This window comes from Colossoma macropomum, unplaced genomic scaffold (assembly GCF_904425465.1).
Source record: "Colossoma macropomum unplaced genomic scaffold, Colossoma_macropomum, whole genome shotgun sequence".
NCBI classification, from domain to species: Eukaryota; Metazoa; Chordata; class Actinopteri; order Characiformes; family Serrasalmidae; genus Colossoma; species Colossoma macropomum.
Genome location: NW_023494794.1, coordinates 29,553,791 through 29,573,303, shown reverse-complemented (window position 1 = coordinate 29,573,303; position 19,513 = coordinate 29,553,791). Strand labels below are relative to the sequence as shown.

The window sequence follows — 19,513 nt, the reverse complement described above, 5'->3', positions numbered from 1 at the left end:
ACGGGCCTGATATCCACATATACCTTTGCAATACTGCCACCTCGTGCTAAAACAGGAATAAATCATTTACTGTTTAGTTTTTGGAGAGGTGATGTTTTTGGTCTTTTTACTCACTCAGTGTGAGGACTACAGTGACCCCTGATGACCACCAGAGGACGACACAGACTTAGTGTCTTCTGTATAATACCTGTTGTGTTATGGTTGATTGTTACCTGTTTCATGGTTCTGTGTTCATCCCTACTGAAGTACCATTTTCTTTTGTGTTCTCTGGCTGTGAGGGGAGGAATCTCAGCCTGGAGACTGAACCAAAGTTCTAACAGGCGAGTCTGTGCACTTGGAAACGCCCACAGGCAGTTCTCATTTCTCCATCAGTAACGCTTTCAGTGTTGTGTATCAAATCACACAAAAACATTTCTGTTCACTAAATGAGACATTTTTAAATGAACATTTAGTCTAATTCCAGAAAGTTGAGCAGAAATTGTATCTGATTCCAGAAAGTTGAGACAAATGTTGTAAATAATTCCCTAAAGTTGAGTGAATATTTAACAGAATTGAATCATGTAAAGATGTATCTACCCAATCTTCCCCAACCCCTCTTGCCCCCCCTCCAGCCTAAAAAAGTGCAGGACTGCTGTCTAATCATGATGCTTTAACAACATAAAAGCTAAAAAATTCGAACTTCTATATAAGAAAAACTTTGAAATATTTGTTAATATGATTTGAAATTGTTTGTAGTTGATATTTTACATAATGATTATAATTATCTCCTAAATTTGACAGTTAAAACAGTGAAAAGTGTGTTAGAGAGGTATGCATTATGAAAGAATCTGCATAAGCCTGTTTTATTATTAGATTTGCCGTTACGCAACTCTATGATGTGTAGTGCATTGTGGGTAAAAAAAAAAGAAAAAAAAGCTGCAGTTGCTGCCTCTCCTGACTCCCCAAAGCTACAGAAGAGCTCCATCAGTGACGGGTAAGAACACAGTTTTATACTCTTTTATTGAGCTCCTGATTACATTACATCAACATTCAGTCTGGAGTAATCAGTCACTTTTGTGTGCTATTTAAATGCATTTATGTAATTACATAATTAATTACAGAGTCGTCTAATCATTTAGACTCATAGGTGATTTACATTCTGTACCAACTTCACTTTCTTTCCAAATGTTTCAGTGTTAATTTTGACTCAAACATGAAAACTATGTTTGTTATTTCTGGAAAGCAAGAATTTAATACAAATACATTAACATATAAAAGATACATTATTAATATCTGCTCTTCTACTTACAAACACAAACAAAGACTTTTTAAATTTAAAAATGAGGAATCTGACTGAACTCGGTGTAAACTAACCTGTAGTTAACAGAAAAACAATGTGTCCTAATTTCTGTGTAATTATTACTGATTGAAACACCAAATCATGTTTTATTACTTTGTGCTTTTTTATTCCCAACAATAACAGTAACTTCTGATGTGCTGAAGCTGATTTGAGCTCCGGCTGATGGACTCGTGAAGAGTTCTGAGTGGTGAAGGTCAGTAGTGAGTTTGATTGATTAAATAAACTTTTAGAAAAACAACAGCAGAAGCTGCACTGAACTGGATTAACAGCCTAAACAAAATACACCAGCCTTTAACTTTAACCTAGAGGAACTTTTTCATCCTCGATTGTTATTCTAAGACATTGAAACCGAGAGAGAAAGAACACGATCAAAGCTACAAATGTTCACCTCAAACAAAGACCTGGAAGTCAACAAACCTGAGCTCGGTGTCGTTTAGTCGGTTACAACTTCTCTCATCTGAAATCTTGAAACTTGAAAAATTTAGTCCAGAACAAACCCACAGATTTCAGAGAGACACCACCAGTAGAGTCGACTGAGAGTCAAGAGAGTTTAAACATTTCACATTTTCTGTGAAGAATTAAAAAATGTGTAACAGCAAATAAGACAGAATTCAAATGATTTACTGCACAGTAAAGAGAGCAATAAATAAAGCTGTATGATCCAGTAACTCAGTAACTAAAAGTATGCTCTACTATTTTCCTTATTTAAAGAAGCTTTGTTTAACACAGAGCGTCAGATAAGTGTGGATCCAGTGTTCCGGTTGATTACGATTGTTTTATTTCACTATAGGAAGTGTATGTGTTGGAATATGTAGAGTGATGACTGCACTGCTGACAGTAATAGTCTGTACCCTGATGTGATGTGGAAGTTGTGTCTACCCACGTTTACCCTGCAAGCAAGAACCCAGATTAGGTAGTGCTACACTTTCGGGAAACATTATCACCACCGTTTATGAAGAAGGTAGAACATACAAAACAATCAGCACCAATACATCAATACCTCCACATAACAATACAACCATGTGCTATTAAAACAGCTAACCCTTAACAGGAATAACAGCTCTTATTATCAATCGTTACTATGGATCCAAAAAAAGAATTTTATTAATTTTACAGATAAAAATGTATTGAGTCCATAAAAAGGTGACAATGTTAGTATAAATGAAAATATAACTGAATTGAGAAAGAATTTTAAGAAAAGCAGTTTATAGTGACTTTACAGACACGTCAATTACGAGCCTCTTCATTACATATTAGATTTAATAAGCGATATAAAATAATACAGGAGTGGTGAAGGTGAGCAGCAGGTTTAGTGATCGTGTTGTTTCTAATGATTTCATTCATATGAAAGTTAAAGAAGCCTTGTGAGAAGAAGCCGTAGGATGAAGTCTGAGAGTGTGAAGACGGAGGACGTGTACCAGACGCTCCACCATCCTCCTTCAGTGAAGAACCCAAACCCAACACACGGTGAGAACAAACAGAACCTTCAATACAGCAGAGAATTAAAATCAGTCTCACTGTCACTGATGAGCTGCTGAGTTCTGTCCTGTAAAACTGAGATGTTTTCTTTCATACTGTCCACCGTCTCTAACAGGATCACCACAGAGCATCAGGCTAATCATGATACTGCTGATCTTCAACACTCTGTTACTGATCATTATGCTGATACTGTTCGGGCTCTTCAGTAAGTTGTTTATAAATGCTGATATATGTCTAATAAATGTTGTGTTTATCAGTGATCAGATTAGAAGAGGAAATGTTTATTTAAAATTAATGTGCACTGTAAGAAAACAACAATCATTTTAACTTATAAAAGTAAGAAAACTGGTTGTTCAGTAAACATTCAGTAGTAGGTTAACAAAACAATAATCTTGTGTGCTACAGTCTCTTACCTCATTGTTTAAAGTTTAATAAAATGACAGTTTTGAGGCAGCCAGGTTACTTTCTTATGTGAAAACTCATGTTAAAAAACAATTTTACGGTGTAATTTTTCCTTCTTCACTTTAAATGTGGAATTTAACTTACTCTCATGTTGCAGTTTCAAAAGACCAACAAATTGCTGAAGTGAGTGGATCACAAACCTCTGGCGAGGAAGCCAACAAACCAAGGAACATCACAGGTTTGAATATTCAAGTGATGAATTTAAGTACTCAAATACTCAGAGGTTTTTCAGGTGTAGCGTTTATCAGATGGGAACACTGCGCTTTAAAGGCGATGCTCTTTTATTGAACAGGGCGAACTGCTGCTCAGTGCTGCTAGGATAGCAGGCAGGTCACTGTTAGACATACACTTTCTCCTGGCGGTGGCGCTAACACTGCCCCACAGCCCAGCACAGAACAGTACAAACAACACGTGCACAACTTTAAGCTGAACAACAACAACTTATTACACATTAAGGCCTTTCCTTCCATGAACGCGGTGTTTCCCAAGAGCCTCGGGGCGTGGCCGATCTGCGAAACCTCACCTCCTCAGCAGGGGTTTTGGAATGTTCACCATTCTGGTAAATACACTTGACGTGGGGTGTGCACTCCTCTGCCATGTACTCCCCCACGTCCTCTCCCTCAGGGCGCCACAGTGGAGAGACTGATCACTGCGCCCACCTGCACACATGCAGGGAACTCCTCACGGTTTATCGCATCAATGCTTGCACTACTGGGGGAGGCAGCAACAGCAGCTGTGCTCCCTTGGCCGCTCTCTGCTTCCTTTGGAAAGCAGCTCTCCAGGTCCACGGCTGGAGACCTCTGATCTAAGCTTATTTCTACGGCTTGTTTTATAGAAGGTAAAGGTGCTGGAATCTTTACTGAGATGTGGGAGTGAAAATGACTGACATGACAGATTCAGACGGATTAAAATCCCTGAGACTCTCTGGTAATAATACTGGTTACCACCTCTTCATGTAAAACCCACCAGTTAGTGCTTTTGTGTATAAAATGTGCATAGAAAGACTTGCCTTACAGATTCTGATGACTTCCGTTAGAAACTTAAATAATTAAATTACTTTAATAATTACTGTGTTTTTTGTATGTATCCTTTTCCAAAGGGTTGGTATTGGATGCGAATAAAGAGGCGTGGCTTCACCATGATAATTCCTTCTACTTCATCTGGGAGGCGGAAGGGAACTGCACTGAAGCAGTGACGTTCTGCAAAGCAAAAGGATCCAAAATCAGACTCGCTGTTCTAACACAGAGGAACCAGGTATACGAAACCCGTAATGCTGTTCTGTAAAGCAGTGTTCATAAAGCAATGTTCATAAGCCCTGCATGACCACTGACATTAACCTACACAAACATTTATAAACTCTTTTTACAGTAGGCGTCATTTTCCGTTAAGGTCGCACTTGTCAAATTGACGTAACATCTACGGTTGCAAGAAAAAGTAAGTGAACCCTTTGAAATTACCTGGATTTGCTGGAATTACCTGGAACACACAAACAGTTGTACTTTCCATGTCTTTTATTGCGCACATTGTGTAAACATCCACAGTGCTGGGTGGAAAAAGTAAGTGAACCCTTGAATTTAATAGCCTCCCCTTTTAGCAGGAGTCATCTCCACCAAATGTTTCTTGTAGCTGGAAGTAAGGTCTGCACAGCGTTGAGGAGGAATTTTGGACCATTCCTCCCTGCAAATGTGTTTCAGTTCATCAGTATTTCTGAACCTTGCTTGCACAGCCCTCTTCAGGTCATACCACAGCATCTCGATAGGGTTAAGGTCAGGAATCCGCTTTGAGTCGTTGTCTTGTTGCATCACTCAACATCTCTTCAGCTTAAGGTCATGGACTGATACCCTTATATTATCCTGTAAAATGTTTTAATGCACCTTTAAATTCATTGTTCCCTCATTGATCACACGGCATCCAGGCCCTGAGGCAGCAAAGTAGCCCCAAACCATGATACTCCCGCCACCATGCTTCGCAGTGGGGATTTTGGTGCTGGTGTGCAGTGTCCTGTTTCCTCCAAACATAGTGTTGCGCATTTGTGCTGAAAAGTTCCACTTTTGTCTTATCTGTCCATAGAACATTTTGCCAGAAGTATTGTGGAACATCCAAGTGAGATGGGCTGCAATGTTTTGTTTTGGACAGCAGCGGCTTCCTTTGTGGCGTCCTTCCATGAACACCACTCTTGTTCAGTGTTTTTCTAATAGTGGACACATGAACAAAGACTTTTCACAGTTTGTAGAGTCTTTTGCAGGTCTTCCTGTTACCCTCATCTCTTTCAAGATTGCCTGTTGTGCTCTTGGAGTGACATTAACAGGATGGTCCTGAATTTTCTCCATCCACAGATAATTTATCTAACCGTATATTGATGTACATCCTTTAGCAATGCTTTGGCAGCCTTTTCCAGCCTCATGTGCCTCTATAACATGTCTTCTGAGGTCCTCGGAAAGTTGTTTGCATCGAGGCGTGGTTCACACTGACTTTACTGAGTCACTAACCAGACTTTGTGTGCTGCCCTTATTCAATGGACAAATCTCCCTAATTGAAACACCTTTTGCCAATTACCTCCTGGAGAAGTCATTAACACAGAGGTTCACTGACTATTTCTAGCCTGCACTGTGGATGTCTTCTCAACATGCTCAATAAAAGACATGGAAAGTACAACTGTTTGTGTGTTATTAGTTTAGTTAGATTGTGTATGTCTATAATAGTGACTTAGGTAACGATCAGACCACATTTTATGTGTAATAACTGCAGAAATCCGGGTAATTCCAAAGGGTTCACTTTTCTTGCAACTGTAGTTTTCCCTGACAGTAAGTTGTGATGATGCTTTTTGGGGTGGAATATCATAGACGTTGTAACTCAGTGTACATCACAATTACATACTGCTGTTAAGGGATTACAGAGCCATTTCAGATTCTCTCGATGTTAGAAAGTCTTGTTATATGAACAGTTTTGAACATCACTCACTCAGACTTTAATGAGACGAGAGATAATGATGACGTGTGTGAAACAGCATGTAGCTGCATCTTTATCTGGTATCTGATCTCACTGTCAGCGTGTTTTCTGACAGTTCCTCTTTGAGGCAGAACCTAATCATGAGTGAGGCATCTGAAAAACCACAGTGGGGCAGGCTGGGGCTGGTGGGGGTGGGGTGTGGTTGCGTATGTGTGGGGTATGCGCAGCATTTGTACACAGCCCAAAAAAAAGGAAACAAATGGGATGATAAATGAGAGTAAATCTGCCCAAAGGAGCCAGCAAATCATCAAAGATCTGCCCATTTAGGAAAACCTGTCTGCAGATTTATCTCCCCACATCATACAGTGCAGGTCTAAAATGCAGCCAGCACAAAGTGGTGCATGCAAACCCTCCTGTATTTACTGAAGTTGTCTTCTATATTGAGTGTGCATGGGATGTTTATATTCATTTCGTTTTTTGCCAAAACAAAAAATAGAAGCCAAGTAAGGATTTATTGATATAGCACTTTTTATAGTGGATGTTTTCACAAAGCAGCTTTACAGAAAATCTCGGTCCCCAGTGAGCAAGCTGAAGGCAACAGTGGCAAGGACCAGTGCCAAGGCTTTAAGGGGAACCCATCCTCTTCTGGTGCATAACATTTAGTGGGGATATTATGATTTGAAGCCATCCTTTTAAAGCCAATGCATCCATATGAATAACAGAAAAATAATGTTGTTGTTACACTGGACAAGACCATTTAAACTTTGGCATGAACGTCATAAATTGTTAAAGTCTATTTGGGTTCCCTGTGCTACACTATATGGACAAAAGTATTGGGACACCCCTCCTAATTGTTAAGGTAAGGTGTTTTAGCGACACCCATTGCTAACAGGTGGACATAATTGAGTGGTTTGCATCTTGCATTGTAGCCTCTGTATTTCTGTTCATGAAGTCTTCTGCAGACAGCAGTCATTGACAAATTCACACCTGCCTCTTAGAGAGTGTTTCTCATCTGTGGAACAGGTGTATAGGGATTCTTCATTGTGGTCAGAATTCAGCTGTGGAGGTCCTCCTAGGCCTCCCATTATTTAATGGTCACCAATGTCACTAGTTCTTTTTCTTCTTAATAATATCTTGGAAATTGCTTATGGGGTTCCACAGGGCTCTATACTTGGACCAGTGCTTTTTACATTATTTATTAACGAATCTGGAAAACACATTTCATTTTGATAAGTCTAAGGTTTGGCTGCTGTCTCTTACTGTTTCATTCTTGTTTCTCAGCCTTATTAAAGTTTCCTTGATTTTCATTGGCACAACTCTGGTCCCTGTTGACAAACAACACAAGCAGGTGAACAAAAGCCTAGAATCAAGCCCAGATGCTGAAAACACTCTTATACCTGCACTAGTGAAGCAATTAAACACACTTAAGTCATCACAAACATCTGTGAAGCCCTATGTCCCAAACATGATGGTGCCTTGAAATGGGGGGGCATGGGGAGGGCTATGTATAAAAAGGGCCGTTTGAAAAGTACATAATGAATCCAAAATGTAGAAATAAAAATACCTAAAATTACCTTTTGTCTGGGAATGAATTGCTTGACTACAGTGAAGTATAGAGTCAAATAATAAAAGTTGCCCCAGATGTTATTGAGCAGTGATGTTTATCACTCATTAGTGGGTAATAGTTGTCCCTTTCACACAGCAGACTGGGGTTTGATTCCCCACCTGGGTGAGAACACCCCTCTACACCAGTAGAAGTCCTTGGGCTGGACTCCTAATGCTACATTTGCCTTCATCTGTAACATGATTGTATCTGTAAGTCTGGATAAACACAGACATGTACACAGTTTATACACTGTACTCTGTTATTAATGCTGTTTGATTTGCAGGACTGGCTGATAACTCAGGCTAAAGGGAGGAGGCTGCTGGTTGCAGAGGTGAGGAAGCTAAACCTCCACAGTCATTAATGGTGACTTAAGTAAATGAACTGAATGTTGATGTAATGTATGTAGAGCTCTTGATGTGGATAACTGGCTGTAAGTTTGGTCTCCAGGATGAATGTTTGACTGGCTGTAAACTGATTGGTGATCCGAAGCTCTTGGAGACGCCTTCCATCCCCGGAGAAGAGCAGGGCTGGGTGTGTGAGCACGGGCTGTGGGGGCCTTCAGTACGTGGACCACCTGGATTTCCTGGAGCACGTGGGCTGCCTGGACCACCTGGACCACCTGGACCACGTGGACCACCTGGACCAAGTGCAGCTCCACCTTTGCCTTCGTGAAATGAAAATGAATCTGGAAGAGATGGATTTGATTACACATGAAAAAAAAGGTTAAGCATGATTCTTCATTATTCTCTACATGACAAATACCTCTTGAAACAAAAGTGTCTCCATAATTTTTTGAGATTTTTAGTTTCTGCATAGTTTGAGCTCAGCAGCCGTCCTTTACAAAGTGAGACTGGACCAATAGAAACGCTTCAAATCTGTGAGTAAAATTTCTTTACTTTGACTTACATTGAAAGTAAAGAGTGTTTTTACTCTCTCCTGTAAAGTTACCGTTTTGGAGATACTTGTTTTTCATTGGACAGCAACAATTTACAAAACACCAAATAAACAGCATTTAACTCATAGTGGGCATTGATGTAACATGTTACGGCCTACACGATTTGAGCTGATTAGCTGCCCTTTACACAATGTAAAAATTTCATGATGAGTGGATCAACAGAAACGCTCCGAAATAGCTTGGAGTGAAACCTCTGCCACCTTATTCCTGCGCACCACGATGCTTTGGGCGGCTTATGGACAGAAGCGTAAAAAGACAATATGTTAAATGCTAACACATCTTAACATTGCAGAAATATGGTAATAATTAAGATATACATAGTCTTTATTGTTGGGTTGCTCAAATGCTTTTGTGTTTAAGTTTGTAATTGATCTGTCAACAGAAACCTGAACCTGCAGGAGAGAAATTAGTCAGGAGGGTCTTCTCTAATCACTCACGCTAATAAAGTCATTTCTTTAAATCTTTTTGACTCCTACTTCTGCAGCACACTTATCTCATGTTAAAAACCTGTTCATTTGTTTTTTTTTTTAAATCAATCTTGGATAATGCTCCTTGTTTGGTATGTTAGCATCATGCTAGTGATGTTAGCACAGCATTACGTTAGATTTTGATGTCAGCTGTAGTTTAAATGAAGGAATTTTAAACTTGTAACAGGCGTCTGAGTAACGTATTCTTTACTTTGTTCGTCTCAGCTTTTGAAAAAGCCTTTTAGAGCACTCACCTGTTACTCAGTTAGCTTTCCACCTACTCCAGTGAGAGCATCCAGCGCTAAAGAGAATAGAAAGTGTGGACCAGTTAAAGAGAATCTGTTAGCAGCAACCAGTGAGGTTCAACTGTCTGATCTTCATCTGATTGGATTTTTTTGCTCGGATTTCAACAATAAAAACTGGCAACTTAAAGCAGTAATTACGAAGCCACGTTCATGTTCTTTGAAGCTCTGTGCTTTCTTAAGAGGTTTACACTTGTAAGGTTCCTGTTCTTGCCATACTGTCAGTTTTTGTTTGGAGGAAGTGACCACTGCAAACCTGCATACTGTCCAGAAATGCATCAGAGAGTTAAGAACAAAATTGATATCTTAAAAAGTGAGCACACGCTCCTTGACCTACTGAAAACACCAATCAGTGACAGTTTCTTTCCCCAACCGGATGTTGAAATACAGCAGACGCATGAAAAAAAATGTGGTTGATGAAAGATGAAAATCTAATTTGTTTCACACACATTTATATTGAAATGCACAGCATCAATGCTACTGCAGCGCAAAAACTGAGGGACCTTCAAAACATTGCATTTTATAGGTACAGTAAAAAGGAAAATCTCACACTGCAGAGATCTCATTCCTCACAGTCAGCTTGTATCATCAAAACAGTCAGCGTCCACACAGAACAACCCACACCGCAGATATTGCACAATACAGGACAATCTTAAACTTTACCACACTGCAGATACTCCATCTGCAAACTCTTAACCATGATGCAACTGCAGTACAACCACAGATAAACGATCTCTCTAAACCGACGACAGAGAGTTCCAACTACACTGCGATTAGATTATTAGATCTAGACGTGATCTTTTAATTAGATTACACATTCTGGGCCAACCTGTTAAACTTTTGGTGGACGGTGGCAAACAAGAGCACGTCCACTCTAAACCCCACCCCCAAATCCTTTAATGCCGGCCTCATAGCAAATGACTTTTCAAGCAATTTAACTGCTGCAAATTTCAAATGTTGGAATAAAATCGTTAGTGTCTTGCTAGAGTTGTGCCTCTTCCGAGTCATCTCGATCGTTTAGTGTTTAAGGTGGACAGGATGGCCGTCTTCTTCTCGTCTAGACGCTGCGATGAAATCAACCATGTTTAATATTATCATAAGTTTTATTGATATCATTAAAATGTGATTTAAACCAAATCAATCAAGTCAGTTCTGTTAGTGTTGCTTAGCATCAACATGACATCAGAATATGATCTGATTCTTTTCTGCAAAGCTAAAGTCTTTAAACTAGCAAAACAGTCTTTTAAAAAGGCATGTTTGGAACAGAGCTGGTCTTGTTTTTAACCCTTAGAACCCTAAAAATTTGGGGATTTTTTGGTATTTTTGGGTCAATTACAATTGCAGTTATAAAGTATTTACATGAGACAGTCACACACGCCATATAATGTTATTGACAGGAGACCCTGGGCTACTCAGATATGCCATTGTTTGACAAGTAAATGCAGTAAACAGACATTTGATATCTTTATGCATTTGGAACACAAATTTACAAGCCACTTGAAAACAAGTGGTACCTCAGATACCTTTTCAGAAATTGTTAGTCTGGATTGTCTAATTTTGATGGTGATTCATTATGTCGGTTATTATGAGTAAAAATAAACAATTAGCATAAGGTGGACATGTTTCTATAGATTTTCTGTCCTCTTGAATTCATGCTGAGTGCTAAAACTCTGATACACAGCAAGAAAGCCTTTATTTTTAATTACAAATTGAGTTGCATATTTAATATCACATATTTTTAAAACTCAAAATCAATGAAAACTGAAAGACAGAGCTAAATATTTAATTTTATAATAATACTTTTAATAACATTTGTTATATTTATTGTTATTTATCTGTTGAAATGTGTTTTAGGGCATGTTTATGTGATTTTGAGGGAAAGAGGGATGTGCACACAGTGTTGAATGGGACAAGGCATTTTATCGCCTTTTTCTGCTTTTTTACGTGTATTTATCTGTAAACGTCTGATTATCAGCACTAAACTCAGAGTCTGAGTCGATCAGAGGACTGTTTGAGACACGATGGAAATCACATTGCTCTGGGTGTTTTAAATGGCCTTTTAAATGGACGTAAACTTTCTTTGTAATTGTTTTGCAACTTTCTTTTAATTGTAACTATCCTTGCAAAAGCCGTTCTGAGTTGGATCTGAGGAACGTTCTAATGCTCTTATTTTCCTTTATGTAAAGCCCTTTGAATTGCCACTGTTTATGAAAGGTGCTCTAGAAATACACTTAACTTCCCTAATTACGCTCACATTTTCACCACTCCAATCAGATGTGCTTTCATATAGACCAACCAAAGATGACACTGACAAATCAGATGACCGATGGTGAAATGTATGTACATGAATGCAGCCCAGTGTGTTTGACCATGTAAAACGTATTGTGGTTAAGAAAGAAAGAGGAAGTGAAGTTAAGCAAACTCCACTTTTCTGCCACGTCCGTCTCTCCAAAACTACAGAAGACACACAACAGGCAGTTCCATCAGTGACGGGTAGGAACTCAATCCTCTATTCTCATACTGAGTGAACCTTAATTGGCTTCTGATTACTTTACATTCACATTCAGAAGCTCAGAGTTGCTATTTATTTTCTATATTATTGAAATGTAATGATGTAGTAACAATCAGTTAGTTATACACTGGAAATAAGTGATATCTTGGCATGAGCAACATCTCATGTGTAGTCAAATATGTAATATTTCTCATTTTGACATTATAAGATACAGATAATGTTATAAAGGTATTGTTTTGCTTTGCTTGTAAAACATGAGACAATAAGACGATTTCAAAACACCTCGAATAAATAAAGAAATCTGTAAATGAGTAACACTCTCATAATAGTCTTACAGGAATATTATATTTATCGCCTAGATATGATGATTTCACTCACCATGATATGATTATTACTTTTACTGCAGTGTGTGTCGTACAGTACACTCGATTAACATTCTCTTCCCACTTTTTTCATTTCTTCAGTGTTTATGTTGACAAAAGCACGTTAAAAATGACAAAACAGGACTGTGGTGCGGCAGCAGCTTAATTGAAATCCTAATAAAATATCTTCTCTGATAATGACAAACACTAAACAAGTCATAAACATGTCATAAACATGTCATGGTAGGTCATATCGCTGTTGGACAAAACCTTGTGTCTCGATATTTCAGTTTTTGACATAATGTAAAAGTGTCTGTTACTCTTTACATTGTGTGTAAATTTCGTGATGAATGGACCAACAGAAATGACTCAAAATGACTTGGAAAAAATTCTGATTCCATTGACTTGCATTAAAAGTAAAGTATGTTTTTCCCTTCTCCTGTAAAGTTACCATTTTGGAGACACAAGGTTTTCTTCTGACAGACCGATATGCTGTTATGAGTCGTTATGACAGATTTTGTACATTAAGCTATAACAGTGTTAATTACAGGTCATTTTCACATCAGGTATCATTATGGCTAACTAAAAATGGCATGAGCTGCCTAAAATCTAACACTATAAAATCTGCCATGTATTGGAAACATGACACTGAACAAAGTCTGCTTATGTCAGTCTAATTTAGTAGAGTCCAAATAAGTGTTAGTGAAACCACTCTCACAAGAGGAACTGGAGACCAGCAGGATGGAGATGTCTGAGTGTGTGAAGACGGAGGACGTGTACCAGACACTCCAGTATCCTCCTTCAGTGAAGAACCCAAACCCAACACATGGTGAGAACACACAGAACCTTCAATACAGCAGAGAATTAACATTAAAATCTCACTTTTTAACATGAGGTGATTTACTTGTTAAGCTGGTGATGGTGAGAAGTTGTATAGGGTAGAAGATGAACCCACATAACAAAGGAATGGGGAAATAAGCTGCCAGGACAAAATATTAGTCACCTTGCATGTTTAAGGTGGAAGTAACTTCAGGTCCCTGCACGAAGATGATCGTGCTGTAAAAACCCACAGGGTGTGTGCTGGGATTCATAGATTGAGAAAAGTGGTACAGTGCAGTTAGTGTCTTCTTTAAAGTGTGCAAAATGGGTCATAAAGCAGATGCCAATGATTGGCAAAAAGGAGTGATTGCATTTGGGTGCCAAAGGCCACAGTGTGAAGGAAGTAGCTGAATATGCAGGTGTATTGTAGCGTACGGCCATACAGGTCGACCAGCAGCAGCAAAAATCCCAGTCTACAGGCAATTCTCACCAGAATTGAGACCAAAAGACGAAACTGACGGACAGGGACCGCCGGTGTGTTCCAGGCTTGTGAATAAAAATCACTTCCTGTGGAGCGTTCTTTCAGAAATTGGTTGTGAAGGACCTGCGTTGACCTCTAGAAGCAATTGTTACCTGGAAGCCAAGTGATTTTTATTCACAAGCTCCCTGGACAAAAAATTAGTCACCACCTTAAACACATAAGGTGATTCATTTTTTGCCCAGAGAGCTTATGGTTGTTATCTCAGTTGTATTATGTTATTCTATAGTTATTGGGTGGTCTTCTGTTTTTTCTGCCTTTATTTTGAATTTGACTTTCTGCAAAAGTTGATGAGTTCAGGCAGGAGTCTTTCAAGTTTTTCAACATTTGTTACCAAATACAGAATTAGTCAATAAATGAAGTAATATCTTTCCTGCTCTTATGGAGAGCTAATAACCTCAAAAGCAGAAGTTCTTTTTCTTTTATGCAGATCAGAGCTGCCATGCTCCTGGACTCGCTACTCACCACTCTGTCAGTCACTTTCACTAATGAGCTGCTGAATTCTGGGCTGTAAAACTGGGAGCATTTTCTTGTTCACATTGTCCACCTTTGTCCATCTCCAACAGGATCACAGTGGAGCAGCAGGCTAATGATGATCCTGCTGATCTTCAACACTCTGTTCCTGGTCATTATACTGATACTGATCGGGCTCTTCAGTAAGTTACTTACAGAGACACTAACAGGTGAAATGAAACCTTAACCGTTTCTACATCTGCTGTAAATGTGCCCACTCTCCTCTGCCGTCGTCTCTAGAGTGAGATTTTCTGTGATTTTCTTCAGTGGTCAGGACCCCCATGGTCCCTCACAGAGCAGGTACTATTAGGGTGGTGGATCATTCTCAGCACTGCAGTAACATTCAGGGGTGTAAAATTCACCACATCCGTTATTCGCCATGTTAGAGTGCTGCCTTGATTCAATTTGATACGTTTATCAATACAGTAAGAATGAAGAGGCTAAAACATGTTAATTTTTTCATCTTCATTTTCTTAGAATATTTAGAGTGTCCCATTCTAACACACTAGCCACAAGCTAACATGTCACAGTATAAAGATTTTATATAGTACTGTAAGGGCGCAGCGTGCGCCACCGGCCACCAACCGCTAGCAGAGTGCGACGATGGCAAAGTGCACTAACAGGCGAAATGAAATTCAGGGACCTCCAATTTCCAGAAGCCCTCGGGCTGATTAGGCCCAACCTGACACACCTGTGGACTCCTACTTAAGGCTGTGGCAAACAGCAGCACTTTGTCACACTTTTGTAGAGGGATGACCGGTACGGTACTTAGCCCAGGTGGGTATTTAAACAAATAGAAAAGAAAAGAAAAACAAAAGAAAAGAAAAGGAAAGAGGGCTGAAAAAAAAACTAAAGAAAGAAATTACCCCCAAACTACTTAAAAACCACAAGAATGCTTGAGCTACAAACGGCTCCAAGCCTAATAAAGCAAATAGAGCAAACAAGTGAAGCATAAGGTCTGCCTTCCTCTCATAATTACAGAGGAAGTAATTTTTGTTTTCTGATTATCTTTTATTTCACGTTTCTAGTTCAGCCTTTGTTTGAGCTGCTTTCAGCGTCCCCTTTGTTTGCCCTTTTCCCGCCTCTTTATTTCCTGTTCCTTGAGGTGTTTTTCCCATTGTCGGCTGTGCTTCCCGGTGGCGCAGTGGTACATCAGCGGTTCGAGCCTGCCTCTGGGTCACCTCAACTCGAACGTGCCCAATTTACATTCCATTGCCTCAATGAACTCATTTAACACCCTTTCTCACAGGTTTTCATCTTAGCACTTGGGTCCGCCTCCCTGCCGTCCCGAAACAAGTACAATATGATATGCTGCAACACAAGCTGGTACAATAAAATATGATGAATCAAATTGTAAACCTGCTCCTTCATCATTCACAACATTTCACACAAAAGTGCTCTGATGAATGATTTCTTTCAGAAACAGTGTTTTTTTAATAATTACTGTATTGTCTGTGTTTTTGTTCATAGGGCCGGTATTGGATGAGAAAAAGGAGGCGTGGCTTCTCTATGATGAGTCATTCTACTTGATCTGGGAGGCAGAGGGGAAATGCACTGATGCAGCGAAGTTCTGCAGAGCAAGAGGATCCAACATCAGACTCGCTGTTCTAACACAGAGGAACCGGGTAAAAGAATATTCTGTGTAATAATAATGATAAATATAATCATTCCCAAATTAATATATTTATACATATTTCACAAAGAACACAGGGCAGATAATGGGGGTAGGGGGGGTCAGGGTGGGGTGCACGGCATCTGATTGGTGTGGGGTGGGTCATGAAAAGATATAGAATAAAAATCTTTCTGAATTTAAGTCAAAACATACCAAAGTGTTCATAGTGCTTATGAGTGAATAGCCTTTAAAACACAATTGTACTTGTATGTGTGTTGTATTTACTTGTACAATGTGCAAAAAATAACATTTCCACTTGCTTTGGTCCTGCCTGCCTACAACACAGCTGTGCGCCAGATATTTGATCTATTCGATATAGTTTAGATGTAATATTTACATATTTGAACAACAAAATTACAGCTTAAGTTAGTGGTCAGTGGTGAGTGAGTGCAGTTTTTTGCGACATCATTCACTAGAAACACAACAAACCCTCCCAGAGAAGTTTCATTCACGGAAACAATGTGTTGCGCAGCTTCTAGAGTTAAAAGCTTTTGTACTTATATATGTATATGTAAGATAAATGTCTGCAAAGAACCCAGATGAGGAGCAGCTGGTACACTATCAGAAAACAAGGTACTGAACTGCCACTGGAACAGAACCCTTTAGAGTACGTCACCAGTTCTTTTAGTTAGGGAGCATTATTGTTCCATATTCCACTACAATTATATATTTTTAGTTGTATTGACCCAACTCACCATGTCTAGACTCCAGTCTTTATAGTTTACTGTTCTGTTTTAAAACATTAGGTTATGAAAAGGTAGACATGTGTACCATTACTCTGGGAAAAAAAAACAAAAAAACATCCTCACTAACCCTGCAGTCCCTGACTCGCCACTGAGTACAGTACATATACAGTAGGCCTGTTATTATGACTGACCACTATTACTGCACTGAAGCCCAGTATAAATGCTGTATGTCTGCAGGACTGGCTGGTAACTCAGGCTAAGAAGAAGAAACTGCTGGTAGCCGAGGTGAGATTCAACATCATTTAAAATCTGTATGACTGATACTATTTTGATGACTTCAGGTGTAGAATTTGAAGGTATGTAGAGTCTAATCTGTGCTAAAGCTTCCATTAAGTACAAGTTATCCAATTTTCAGAATAAGATAAAAAGCAGGAAACATATTAACAGAAAAAGGCACAAAAGCCTCCAACGCTAAGCCTAATATCAAATCTTAAAAGCATTAATAAGCATTTACCACATAAATAAAAAGGGCAACTGTTCGCTGTTATTTGCCAAATAGTGAAACCACATTAATTTGTACTTATAAATCTCAGATTTTGATGTTTACTTCTTTATCACATTCATATTCATCACATACAACAACTTGCTTTTGCCCTTTTTATTAATTTGCTACAACTGCTTATTAATATTAATGAAGTGTTCATGACCTAACTAATAATAAAAACCTTCCATAAGCCCTTTGTATGGGTCGTCTTATTTTAAAGGGGTCCCCACATTTCTCTCTCATGAGCATCTAAAATGGCTAAAGCAGACGTCTCTGGGATTAGATATGAAACCATCCACTTGCTAAGGAAGATAAATAATTGCAGAGTTTCTAAAAATGAAAAATTGAAAGCTGCAGAGAAAACGTGCCTCCTAACAACCACCTGGAAGAGCTGGTCAACCCCAAAACTGCCCCCACTTAACTGCCAGCACTTAAAGCTCTCATCTCTGAGAGAGAGGAGAAAATCAAGCTGCTTCAGATCTGAAAACATCCACAGGTGTTTCTGTCCATCCTTCCACTGTGAGAAGACGACTCAGCGCTGTGGGTCTGAAAGGATGTGTAGCTGTCAAGAAGAACCTCACTGAGAAAAGGAGGTGAAATCAGTGAAGGGGGTCTCTGAGTGACACTGCTGGGTGTAGTTGGGTTCTCTTGGTCTGATTAACTGACTGTAATTTCTTCTCCAGGATGACAGTTTTTCCAGGTGTAAACTGGTCGGTGATCCGGTGCGCTTGGAGACGCCTTTCATCCCTGGAGAAGAGCAAGGCTGGGTGTGTGAGCATTACCACAGACAAGAGGGGGGTAATTTACAAGGACCACCGGGACCGCCGGGACCACCTGGACCACATGGACTACCTGGACTACAAGGATCACCTGGACGTAATGGACTACCTGGACTACCTGGAGAACGAGGACCACCTGGACCGTTGGGACCAATTGGACCACCTGGATTTCCTGGACCACCTGGACCATCTAGAATATAATTTTAGATGAAATGTTGTTTAATGATCGGCACTTTAACCATTTTCCCTCTAAAAAAGAGCAAAGCCCACTCGTTCTATTGCTGTTAGCATACACGCTAACAACATTAGCATTATAACTTCAGAGCTAGCACAGCTTACACTGGTGGATTTCTTTACACAGTGATCGTTCGACATTCCAGCTTACACTGAGATGCAGTTAATGTAGTTGCACTTACGGACTTTATCCTCACCTGAAAGAGTGAACAATTGCTAAGTAACACTGTTTATCCTGCAGGGGGAGAATGTCCAGCTGAGGTCAGACGCAGCTCACATGAGCACTTAGTTTAGGAAGAGCTGCTGTTGCTTTAGTAAGACCCCTGGCAGGTTCCAGTGAAAGTGTTGTGTTGTGTTCTTTCATTTATTATAATTTAGCTCTGTATTGCAGGATGATGATGTCACTTTATTTAATTAGCTTGCATTACCCATGGTTCATTTTGGGCGATGCTTGTGCATGTGAGTGTGTTTACATGCACTCAATAATCCAATAATAACCAGATTTCTGCAGTTATCTGATTATTCAAATGGTCGTGTAAACAGCACACTCAGATTTCTTAGATCGGAGTAAGGTCTAGAAATCCGATTAAGAAATCTGATAAAGAGGCTGGATTTTAGCTCAGTAATCAGATTTCTCAGTCTCTTACTCTGATTTCTTTCGGATTTCTCAGACTGCGCATGTGTGAAAACAGACGGCGGGACCGGAAATAAGTGAGCAGCGTCGCTGTGTGACTAAATTCAAGCATGACAAAATACAGGATTTAATACTCTTCATCTGCTAGATGATGTCTGTTCATATTTTCAGGTAAAGTGACGCAACGTTTTTTTTAAAAAAAGCCTTGAAACGAAGTTCAGAAACTTGAACTTCGTTTCTCTATTATCAGATTACCCTGAATGCATGTAAACATGATCATTTCTGCAGTATTGCATTAAGTGCATGTAAACACAATCAGTGTGTGTCAGTCAGTCGGTCAGTGACTCAGTTAGCTGTAAGCTGCACTGCCACGTCACATTTTCTTAACAAGTGCTTTAGACTTAATTAACATTTTTCATCTGCTTGTCATTTACTTGATAGAACCTCTACATGACCTTCTGTCTCTGAGCTCTCTGATCAACCAACAAATCATTTTTAACTTCCAATAAACAAAGCTTCCTCTCTGAATGGGCAGGTTTATGATTCCAGTTGATTAATGGTTTTGGGTTCTATTCATGAGGACAAAATATGCTTCGGTTCTGCTAAATAGAACAACCACGAAAATAGTAGGAGGACATTTTTGAGAGAACTACAGTGACGT

General features: G+C 39.4%; 1 protein-coding gene across 1 annotated transcript; it reads left to right on the top strand.

Annotated features, from left to right (window-relative positions):
• Positions 1–940: 940 nt before the first annotated feature.
• LOC118814617 (collagen alpha-1(XVII) chain-like) lies at positions 941–18,185 on the top strand. The gene is made up of 15 exons (XM_036580315.1): positions 941–973; positions 1,463–1,532; positions 2,130–2,300; positions 2,691–2,806; positions 2,934–3,023; positions 3,378–3,458; positions 4,380–4,534; positions 8,119–8,166; positions 8,283–8,503; positions 12,536–12,582; positions 13,131–13,262; positions 14,357–14,446; positions 15,774–15,928; positions 16,899–16,946; positions 17,889–18,185. The coding sequence occupies exons 4-15, from the start codon at positions 2,722–2,724 to the stop codon at positions 18,183–18,185; spliced, it is 1,449 nt and encodes a 482-aa protein (XP_036436208.1). The 5' UTR covers positions 941–973; positions 1,463–1,532; positions 2,130–2,300; positions 2,691–2,721.
• The last annotated feature ends 1,328 nt before the right edge of the window (positions 18,186–19,513 follow it).

Excerpts from the sequence above, each read along its gene's own strand:
- LOC118814617 (XM_036580315.1), top strand. The coding sequence starts at position 2,722 with ATGAAGTCTGAGAGTGTGAAGACGGAGGACGTGTACCAGACGCTCCAC. Across the intron at positions 2,807-2,933 it reads GAACCCAAACCCAACACACG|GATCACCACAGAGCATCAGG; the intron begins GTGAGAACAAAC and ends CGTCTCTAACAG. Across the intron at positions 12,583-13,130 it reads AATGACAAAACAGGACTGTG|TGTTAGTGAAACCACTCTCA; the intron begins GTGCGGCAGCAG and ends AGTCCAAATAAG.